General features: G+C 32.7%; 1 protein-coding gene across 1 annotated transcript in view; it reads right to left on the bottom strand.

Annotated features, from left to right (window-relative positions):
- side-II (sidestep II transmembrane protein) overlaps positions 1-12123 on the bottom strand; it is a 222897-nt gene that overhangs the window by 33915 nt on the left and 176859 nt on the right. Inside the window, exons 10-13 of the mRNA XM_089709739.1 lie at positions 7884-8082; positions 7164-7267; positions 6635-6776; positions 751-905 (exon numbers count right to left, since the gene is read on the bottom strand). Coding sequence (XP_089565865.1) covers positions 751-905; positions 6635-6776; positions 7164-7267; positions 7884-8082 — 600 coding nt within the window. The remainder of the gene's footprint in view (positions 1-750; positions 906-6634; positions 6777-7163; positions 7268-7883; positions 8083-12123) is intronic.

The following is a 12123-nucleotide window of genomic DNA, read 5'->3' as shown; positions in this document are numbered from 1 at the left end:
GTTGTGCAAATTGAATCGAGAGATTTCACGGGCTGTTTTAAATTGTAATACGACTGACTAGATATTTGGTAATAGGTTTCGGATATATCGCGGCGAAATGTTTCTGAGCAAAACGAATTCGTGGAAACAATATTATGTGATAAAATCTTTTACATATTATAGCGTATTCAAATCCCATTAAATGAAACATTCCACGCGTCTAATATATCGTGGGTGTTTGTGACAGCGATATTAAATGTAAGTGAAGTCCTGCGTCAACAAGTGGGGCATGGGACAGGCATTTCAAATGTGTTTCACAGAGGGATTGCAAAAAGCTTACAAGCATGGTGATTATATAATTTCTCTTTTTTTATATCAAAACGTATATAGAAACTTGAAACTCTCATTGGAGTGTAATCAATTAAATTTAGATAAGACTAAAGTACCTAAAAAGTCTGTACCTGACCTAATTAACTTATGTGTCATGATTTGCTTCTTATTGCAGGATGAATATGACCTAAACTTTTTTTAAGTGGGGAAATATTACATCAAGGCCCCCGGGGAAGGAGCCGTGGGCTATGTCGATTTTTACCGACTAAAACCCCACTGTGTTCCGTCGAGCCGGATCAATGATGGGTATTGTGTCGAATTTTTCCGCGACAGTATTATGACGTAAACATAGCAAGATGTTACTAAATATACTCAATCCAATTAACCTTCACACGCTTTTTCCATGTATCTTAACCCTAACTTCTTAACACTATTACATACCTGTTCGTTTCTCAGGATCCCTAAAGAGGATATCTTCTAAGGGCGTGGGGGGAGACCTCCCCTTACTGTTCACGGCTACAGCTGTCAGTCGGAACCGAACGTCCCACTCCAGGCCCCGGACTGTCCATATGGGCTCTTCTGATGTTAGGTTTATCCTGGAGACGTTATAATGGGTTATAGAAGTGTTCAATATTAAATAATTGATGTGGCTAAAAGTCTGTGAACGTAAAAGAAAAATAAAATTGTGTTACTAAATATAGTTTCTGTATTTTGACGATGGAATAGCGTTTCAAAAAGTAAAAGAAAAAAGAATAGTCGAATAAATAAATGTTTGAGTTTGAAATAAATGTTGCAATAGCCCGCGATTAACAAAAGTGCAAATATTATATTCGTTGTACCTATAAGGGTAATTGTGAAGAATACGAATAATAATTATTATGTTCACAAAACAGTTTTATAGAAAGAACCTGCGTTATTCAAAAAAAGAACCCTAAAATAAAATAAAATAATCGTGAAAAAATTTAAACAGAATTCAATTACAAATTATGACACATAAAAACTGTAACAAATCGTTTATAATGTTTCCCAAGAAGAATTACTGCTAATTACAGGCTTTAATTAAAACGTTGAATAAAGATGTCCCAGTATATTAGATATTCCGTTAGTCAGAGGCATTTTGAAATAATTAGTTTATAATGACGATGTCGCAGGAACCTACTGTTACCTGGAAGTTTGTAAAATTAATTCATATTTTACCATAATATTAAAATTGCATTGCGTAATTTTCATTGGTCTGATATATTGAGATATTATGTGTTCCAATTATGTTGTATTCTTTTTATTTCTGTTTATTGCTTGATTGATTGATATTGTTAAATAAATTATCTGAAACTAAAAAAATAAATATAAGTTTCTGTTATTTTTTATCATATCTTAAAATAAATGTATTATATTTGTTCAAATCTCAAATATCGACACCCGTTTGACAGTTGATTAATGACTCTGAGATCGGAACCGGAGGGTGTGGGTTCGATCCTTCGTCTAGGAAAAAACAGTGTTGAAAATATATTTTTCTTCCCTGTATAAAATATATATGAGTATGATTAATATGAGTTTAGTTTTCATATTATAATTGTAATTGAGCCTATAAAGTGAAAAATATCAATCAACTTAGACTTTAAATTAAAGTCCTTCGTAGTGACTTTTTGTATTTAAACGATAAATTCAAAAATAACTTACCGATTTTAATTTTTTTTTTACCAATGAATCTTGTGGAAGATTTATTTTGTTAAGATAATATATGTTAAGTTTTATTCTCTTCAGGCGAAACTAGTAACAACTGCAACGTCCCATATATTTAACTATGAAAAATATTAAGCCAATATTAACATATTAATTAATTCACATTACAAGTAAATCAGCGTTTTAATCTTTAATAATTAAACCACAGAAAGTTTTCCTTCCAAGACGTCTTTTTCGGTGCGGTAAAATATTATTATTAATGAGATTCAGCCTGTCTCTTTAGTGTACTTTTGGGTATTGTTCTAAAACATTGTAACAAGCCTTGAAATCTAGTTCGTATTATATTTGCTTTTATAACATTAAACAAAAAAAAAACTTACATTAATTCACCGCCAACAGTATTAAAAAACCTAAATTAAAAATCACATTATAAAATTAACTAATCGATTGTCTTCTGTTTTTAAAAGAGCGCGTTCGATTTTTTTTTTTTTACAACTGGCCAGTATCAAAAATAAATTATTCATATGAAAGCTTTTTCGTTGAGTGCCAAGGAGTTCGTATATGTTTTAATTTTGTTCCGTCAGCAGCCATTTTGTAGAATATGCTCGCAAATAAACATAAAGTAGCTGATGACTATCGTTTATTGCTGCAAATGTTATTACGTATACATTTCTCCTCAATAGGCAATTTCACTCCATTACTGTTTTTATGATCGCAATAGAGACATATTCCCGTCTCCACTCTGTAATGTATGTGTTTCAATTTATAGTAGTTTTTGTAAAGGCAAATTTGGTTTAGGATGTTATAACAATTTGCGGTAAGTAGATATAGTCATATTTTCTTATTATTTGACATTTACCTAACATGCAAATTACCATTTTTGTGTTTGACAGTTAATATTTATTATTTTTTATACTAGCAATAATTCATATACTTACATAAAGATACCCGTGTATGATTAATTATTTATAAGTTGATGTTTTTTAGAATATAACCACTATGTAAGTAGTTTATTATTAATTCATATTATGTTGCTTTTAAATAATCTATTTGTTTATTGAAAACTTAATTGTTAATAACGTTAATACAGCTAATCACATTGCGAGAAAATTGGACAAAAATAAAGATTTTCTACATTATAATAACCTCTACATTAATTTATTTAATTTTTTAACAAAAGATAAAAACAAACATTTGCCCACATAGGACGAGAGATCTTATAAGATACAAAGGGTGTCCAAATATACAGCCATACAATATGTAGTCTTGTTAACTGCGATTGTCCGAGCCCCTCTCCATTGTTCCCTTCCCACACCCTGTAGCTAAACCCTTTTTTGGGTCATTACCTTTAACGAATTATTTTTTATATTGTACGTCGGTGTACGTTTACATTGACATAGATTGAAATGTGTGCTATTTTGGGTTTTTAGGTTACTATTTTTGTATAGAGATGTTTATAATGTTATACGCGGCGTTTGTTAATTTTTTTAATTCTTCTTTTTCGCGTTTTAATTCTACCAGTAAAAATAGCTTGTTTGTAAAAAATCTAATATGCCTTTTAGATAAAGTTCATGAAATTTGGTTTAAATATTTTACTCTGTATACGGACCAGCAAACGGACCAGCAGTATGTTTTTTTACATGATTGTGAAGTGTGTATCGAGTTAGCAAGGTTTTAATTTTAAGTCAAAATTATCAAAATAAAATAATAATAAATAAATTTCGGGACAATTTTCACACACGGCACGATCTGATCCCATACTAAGCTTTCGCTTGTGATATGGAAACCAGATGGCTGATAAACATACATATATAATTTTAAATAAATACTTATATAGATAACTAGCGGCCCACCCCGGCTTCGCCCGTGGTACATATGAAAAATAGATGTTGGCCGATTCTCAGACTTACCCGATATGCACAGAAAATTTCATGAGAATCGGTCCACCCGTTTCGGAGGAGTATGCAGACTAACATTGTGACACGAGAATTTTATATATAGATTAACACCCAGACACAGCGCAATTACTATGTTCATCACACAAATATTTGCCCCGGGTGGGAATCGAACCCACGACCTCTGGCTTGGAAGGCAGGGCCACTACCAACCAAGCCAACCGGCCAGTCTAAAGAAAAAGATAATAAAGTCCAAAATAAATACGACAAAAAGCAGATATTTCCACGAATTTTAACGGGAAACGTTCCCGAATTTCCTATAATATTGTTTCACATTCCGCATTCTGCTGACTCCTTCATGTTATTACATTATGCTGGGTTTTAATGTATAATGAACGTACGTTGTTCAGCGCTTAATGAGTGTACCGTGTTTACAGCTCATCTCACTTTCTGATATAATATATTTGGTGACGAACTTATAGCTTGTTCACAATGAAGTTCGATAATAAACGATGTAACACAAGTGATAACTGCGTTAAAAACAACCGACTTCAAACTTGCACTTGCAACATTTACAATTACAGACAAAAATGCTCATAAAATAAAAACTACTGGGCCTATCCGAATAAAATTTTTATGGGACCAATTCGACACCATCCCGCATCGAACAAAAAAAGAATCACGTAAATCGGTTCAGAAACCTCGGAGTAATCGGTGTACATACATAAAAAAAAAAAAAAAAAAAAAACATACCGGCCGAATTGATAACCTCCTCCTTTTTTTTGAAGTCGGTTAAAAATTTAAAGGTCACGTAATGTAGTCTCTTTTGAAACAACGAAATTTAGTAAGGTAGTGGTATCTTTTCAATCAGTGAGGATAGATTTCCCCTTGTACCATCTTCAAATACGTGAATAAACTCACAAAAATTATTTATTATGTTCTGCCTCCTATTGACTGAAGATAAATCTTCGGACGGATAAAAAATATAGGTAATCAATCATTAATTAAAAATTAACGTCCTAATTTATATAAGCTAAAAAATAAGAGCTACATCATATAAGTGCTTTCCTTGCCTACCTAATTTTAATAGTTACCTTTTTCCATACGTTTAACGAACGTTAAATCCTTGGAATATTTCTTATTTATTCACCATGTATCTTAATACAATATAGCCACTGAAAAGCCACATAAAAGAAACTTTATAGGATTTTCTAACCATTTCGAAGATTACCAAACGTGCGTTGGTAATCTGTTTACTGTTAAATCGCATTTGTTATGCTCAAACTAGTATAAGAATAGGCTTTGGTGAAAATTTGTTTGTATGAAGGCACAAATCCCCTGTCTATCGATCAGGATAACTTCAAAGATTTTGACTGTAGTGTTTTTTGAAGTGAAACTTCTTTATCGGGGTTGGACAAAAATTTAGTGTAACATTTTTGCGTTACGCCGTACGCGTAACATTTTTGCGTTACGCCGTACGCGTGACATTTTTGCGTTACGCCATACTCGTGACATTTTTAAGGTCATAAAGAAGTTTCACTTATTACGTGTGTACTCTAGTACACGCATACATTTTTTTATTCACAGCTATTGTTCCAGTGAATTAAATTCTATTGTTTTTATGTAGTACAAGCTTAAGTCTGCTGCTTTGTAGAATGTAAAATCATGACTCTACGTTTGTGTTAAATTCCATCCAGATCTGGTAAGCCTATTTTGCATTATTGAATTATATTTCATACATACATATTACACATTTCTTATTATTTTATATTTTCAGATGATCAAGTTTGTTGTTGGAGATGAAAATATTTACACAATTACGTTTAATTTTTTATGAGATTTATGAAATAACAATTCATATCAATTACAAAAAAAGAAAAACGGGTGGAAAAAGCGAAAACATCGCTGTGTCACAGAGCAACAGCATGCGGAACCAAAAAATGCGCGATATTAAAAACTCCCCCAGCTCTTGACAAACGCTGCTTATTAGTCAAATCTTGTTTTAGAGTTCCGTATTTTATAGACCTTTACAGCTTTTAAGCCGATATATATTTAAGTCCATATATGTCATTTGAGACGCTTAAAATATCAATTGAGATAAAAAAATGATCTAAATATATAATATCTCTCATCCCGATTACTTTTCCAATTTTTATTTCGTCCAGAATGCACAATTTATTGTTCTCAAAAGTATATAGTTGTTTTATTGTTCTCCTCTATTTCTTAATAAAAATTCCTTTCTACGGAACCCTGTACTACAGTTCCGAAACGCTCTTATTAGATTTTATTGCGAACAAGAAGTATGATTAGAGTCTTCATTAGCTTACTTTGAGCTCACGTAATTAAGTGGACGTAATGTCTATTTAACGCTGCTGTTATTAATATTTTATAATTAAGGCGAGGCATTTTTAATTTTTGTCTTTTCTTTGAATATGTTCGATGTTCTGAAGAGTTTACTGTTGGAGAATGGAACTATAGGTAGTATAAGAGTGATAGTCAAAAATAGCATAGGTCCAAAGTTTCGCTTAGTCGGTACGGTTATTTTTTTATATTTAGATGAATCTATTTATTCTTCTTTATACACATAAAGGAGGTTCTTAATTGGACTGTATTTTTGACAACAAACACTCACGTGTTGTTAGATTTTTGTACTTCTGCTCGTAATGGATAAACAAAAACGGATTTCCAAACATTACCATAACGATTTGTACAGAAAGATATATTTAATAGCTTCTAATATTTCTTACCGAGGTTTCCTATCATCCCCAGAATAGACTTCCAATAGGAAATGCTGCGGCAGGCCACCGTCGAAGCCAGCGACGCAGGACACCTCCACTGAGTCGGAGGTTTGATTCCATAATGTGCAATTGCGGAGCGCGTGTGGCTTACCTATCAAACAAAAATGAAGGTATTTTTTTAATATGATAATAATAAAAAGGCCATTTGATACTACATAAAAAAAATAATTTATTAGCTTAATTCAGATACCAAGATAAGATACATGTAAGCCATTTCGAGGGTGCTAAAAGTATTATCATCGTGATTGTGTGAACATTTAGATCCAGTATCAGTCATAAATGTTCACACAATAATTTTCCATCCTCGTAGGTGGTCATTGTAAACGCTTTGCTTAGGTTTAAAAGAAGTTGTTTGTTTTACAAGACGTTAGTGATTATTATTGATGACCCATTACTTTAGTAGACCTCTGTTTATTCTTGATTCATGCTAAAATATTTCTAGAAGATTTATTTTTATCCGTTAAATAATATAACTTACCAGCTGCCACCATTTGGAAGACGCACGGCGTGATCTGACTACCTACTTCATTAGACGCTGAACACGATAATGTGCCGTAGTCCAAATCTGCTACCGGCGTGTATCTAAAAAAAATTATAACTGAGCAACTTATAAAAATTCAAAGAAGTATAAACAAATATATTAAGAAGTTGATTATTGTAAAAGATTGTTTTTATAAAATAGGATTCGATTACTTAAAATACAAAAAATACTTATGATGTAGCTACGTATTTAATACCACTTCATGTTCGTCTCAATTAGTAACCCTTAGCCGAAACACGGCTCGAACAGCTTAAGGTGCGGTCAACATAACCACGTGGACACCGCTTAAATATTTTAGGTGTCTGCATACGGTAAGATAAACGGAGACCAACTTGTAGGCTGTTATTAGTCAAATTCATATGGGCCTTAATTTATTTCAACGATTTTTTTACGTTTATTTGGTTAATTATTGTGTGTTTCTGTTAATCATCATTAAAAATGAATGTTTATTTCTTTCTCTTTTTATATTTTAAAAATACTTTCTGTATTTAAAAATGTTCCGTAAAATAAGTATTTCCCCTTCTTATTTCATAGCATCCAACTATAAATTTAATATGCTATAAAACAAGTATTCCCCTACTTATATCTACTAGTATTTCACAGGAGTTCCTCTACTTATATCTAATTTGGACCAGTATTTACTTCAGCAGCACTTACTTCAAACTAGATGCGCTGCCGTTCGACGTATATCGATCAGCTGGTACGTCGAGGGTCTCTCCGGAGTTGTTAAACTTCCACTTGAAGACCGCGGCTGGTGGGTCCGCGTCCACCTCGCACACGATCACCACGGACTCCCCCCGCGCTGCGCCCACCACGGATACCCCCGTGGTGCTACCACTGCGACAGGAGGGGGCATCTGTGAAACAAGAAATAGGAGTTATATCTGTATTATTTTGAATAGGTACGAAATATCCTTTAAAATTTTTAAATACGATGGTACCACGTATTTTTACACGTTGTAACATAAATAATTATATTGTTAATTAAGTACATAACTGTACGAAATGTTTTCTGCGGTGTTAACTAAAATTATAACAGACTAGCTGTGCCCTGCGATTTTACCCGCAGTGCTCCACTCCTGTTCGTCTTAGCGTGATGATAATATATAATAAATAGCCTTCCTCGATAAATGGGCTATATCCAACACCGAAAGCATTTTTCAAACCAGACCTGAGATTAGCGCGTTCAAACAAACAAACACTTCAGCTTTAAAATATTAGTATAGATATTAGACCTTTGGGCTTTAAATTATACGCTCTTACGTTGTTTTTTACTTGTAAGTCCTTAGCCACAGGAAGGTAAAATGCATTACATGATTCATAATGGATGTAGGAAGCAACAGCTACATATGTACGCTTACATAATTAAAGAGAACCTGAAAGCAGACTCTTTTTAATTCCTTTTGATATTTAAAGTAAGGGCAGAATGATATATTTTAGGGCCGATTTTTCAATGCTTGGATAAAACTTATCCGTCCAATAAAGTATTATATTACACGATAATATTCAAATGTCACGTAAACTGTCAAATACGGGCAATTAGAATACGTTTTTAAAATGGTAGTTTTATACATTATTCGACGAATAAGTTCACTTAACCAAGGATTGAAAAATCAGCCCTTAATGGTAATAACAGTTTATCTACGGTAGTGTCAGTTATTGCCTTTTATTGATTGGATCCTCTTGTCTTCACAATTTTGAAAACTTAAATATAAGTTTTATTTACGACAATTTACTATAAATAATATTGTAATGTTACCTAGAAATATTCAGTTAGGTATTTCAATACAGCTGTGCAAATGAGAAAACATTATCGTATTCCAATCTCGCAATGGAACTGTCTCTGTAATAGTTCATTCGTTGTGAAGATTGAAACGGAGACATCACGATTTAGGTGGGTCAGATAGTATCGAAAAGGAATCACTGGGTACAATAGTTGTACGCAATTCCGACCTCTCAGGTGTGGTGACATGGTTTATTTTAGCGTGTATACGTTTGATATAATTTGTGGTGTTTCGGAGGGCTGTAGAGCAATTTGATAGAAATGAGTACGGTTGGAGTGGAATCGAAGGTGAAATGCATTAAGTGGAGCCGACCCGGTGACACGCGATGCTTGAGATATTGGTCAACGGTTTTATGGTTCTACTAGATCAGGACTTTACATACAGGCTTTGTCTGTGTTAAATGAATAAGCGTAATTAACTTTTGAAAATGTCAATGTCATCAGTCATGTGCCATCTATCCAATTGTTGGAATAGGTAGTTTAACTATTATGTAAAAAACCGATATTTTTTATTTATGACTTACTTTGACTTAACAGAGCTTGCCACATTTTTTATTTATAGTTGTAAGTAAATTGTTAAGTTTAAATACCTATACAGTTTTGTCAAATATTAGTTTGTATGTAAATTTATTGAATGTTTGGCTATGTTTTAATTTTGTTGTTCTTTGACTTCTTTTGTAATCATTTTCTATACATTTTATTTTGCTCTTCATTATACATATATAATAAACACAAATTATATACATTTACTATACTAAAATACAACAATTGTATAACTTCATCGAAGTACTTGAAAAATTAAACGTTAATAACTACCTACCAATAAGCTTTCCAGTAAATTGTTAGCACAATTTTCTTCGAACTAAGAAAGACGAAAGCGTTAAAATTAAAAGCGTTTTCATTGAGTTTAATCTTGTAGAAATATTTTATTATTGAGCTTTATATAGATAGAAACACCTATTTAATTCTTGGAAAGGTGGAGAGCTTTCGAAATGAGAGCTATTCTCTAATAAAATTTCATTGTTCTTCGTAAAATACTTTTCTTTACTTTTATTTAGGAAATACAAGGAAATGCACTCCGTTGATTGTACTTGTAGCACGTTTGTATTGTAATTTGAAAGTATTGCGTGGGTATAAAGTTCGGTTAAATGGATTCAACGCATCGAATGTTCGCGAAGGATGTCGTCTAAATCCTGGTACTATACGCAGTATAGGTGATACCTAGTAACTTGGATGTAGGAAGAAATTTAAAAATATACAAAATCGTCTAAAATCATATTAACGATATGCCTATCATTTGTGAACATAATTTTATCATTATCTATAACATCAATAAGATAAAAACAAAGACTTATTGAGTGCAGCCAGAAAATGAAAATGTGCTATATTGTATCAACCCTAAATATAATATACCATAATATATTGTAGCATCTATTTTACCTAGTATCTATGTACCTGAATACCTACACATTATTATTCAATTCTACCTTGTTATTTTGTAAAATATTAAACATTTTAATGTTTTCCCCCGAAAAAAGTTGCACAAATGTTAAACCTAGAAAAAAAGCAATGTGAAAAAGACAGCTGTTGGGATCATGCGCTTTTTTATTCCAGTGTAAGCTGTGAGTTTCGGCGCAAATATTGGTTCCGATTCCGAAACATTGCCATTGTTTATTGGGACAAACCGGAGCCTTGTTCGGACATACATACGGATTTTTAAACGAAATATCGCTAGTGGAGATTGGGCTTGGTATAAAATGTGTGGTGCAGTTGTGAATTAATATATAAATGAGATATTAAGATGGACATGATGTGTAATAGATTTCCTCTTATGAGAAATGTAAATTCATCTCGGTAATATTAGTGTAGATCATGTTTTATAATGTTAAAACCAAATTATTAATAGGTAGGTAGTAAAGGAAAGATAATATTATTATCTTCTATGTTGTAAAATCCCAAAAGCTTTATATAAATGAAATTTTAATACAGTATTGCGGGTATTGATATCTAAATTTAGATATATGATTGCGAAAATGCTTTACCGGATTTCCTAGTAATTGTCCAAAATTGGGTAGGTATTAACTTACGTACTTACAAGTTGATATTATGTTATCAAATATTGATAACTTATATATAAAATTCTCGTGTCACAATGTTAGTCTGCATACTCCTCCGAAACGGGTGGACCGATTCTCTTGAAATTTTCTGTGCATATCGGGTAAGTCTGAGAATCGGCCAACATCTATTTTTCATATGTACCACGGGCGAAGCCGGGGCGGACCGCTAGTCTTATATATAAAATTCTCGTGTCACAATGTTAGTCTGCATACTCCTCCGAAACGGGTGGACCGATTCTCATGAAATTTTCTGTGCATATCGGGTAAGTCTGAGAATCGGCCAACATCTATTTTTCATATGTACCACGGGCGAAGCCGGTGGGGGGGGGGGGGGTAAAATATATTATTTCCGAATAGGTGAACAATTATTTGTACGTTATTATTTATAATAATAAATTACATATTTCCTTAACGAATTACCGCTGAAAGAAGCGAAATAGTATTTAATTTAACTGAAAATATGTTATATCAGGTACGACAACAAGCAAAACACTTTATCGGAACTAAACCCCAAATTACAAAACTATCACGTTTCCATCTGAAACAATCGATCCAACAATCCAATAGAACACATCTTAAGTTGTCTTAAGTGTACACTTAACCCCCACTAACATTACAATTTAAGCGACATTTTAAATTGAAACAAAAGCTACGGAGTCGCAAGTCGCAACTTCATTCCGAAACAATTTTCTTTCGGAGCAGAAATTTATTGCAACATTTCCCGCTATGGGTCCATTAAAAATTCCTGTCTTGTTTCGTCTTGGGACGCGGGTGTGACGTCACCAGGCACCTGGGGCCTGCAGTCAATAGTTAATTTACGTTAGATATAACTGTATCAGTTTAATTAAGATGAAAGTTGAGAAAAGTATTGCATGTGCACTTTGTGTTATGAGGTATTCGAGAATAAGTTTGTTTAGAAACTTATTTGGTAAATATATATTTGACTGTATGTTTTACACACGGAACGCTGTTTTCTTAGCATCATTATTACTTTGTAT

The sequence above is a fragment of the Colias philodice genome, chromosome 2 (genome assembly GCF_061535455.1).
Source record: "Colias philodice isolate Cphi_HAF_F1 chromosome 2, ilColPhil1 Martin Lab GWU primary, whole genome shotgun sequence".
Lineage (NCBI taxonomy): Eukaryota > Metazoa > Arthropoda > Insecta > Lepidoptera > Pieridae > Colias > Colias philodice.
The sequence above is the reverse complement of the archived record's forward strand: the minus strand, read 5'-3'. Positions and strand labels throughout refer to the sequence as shown.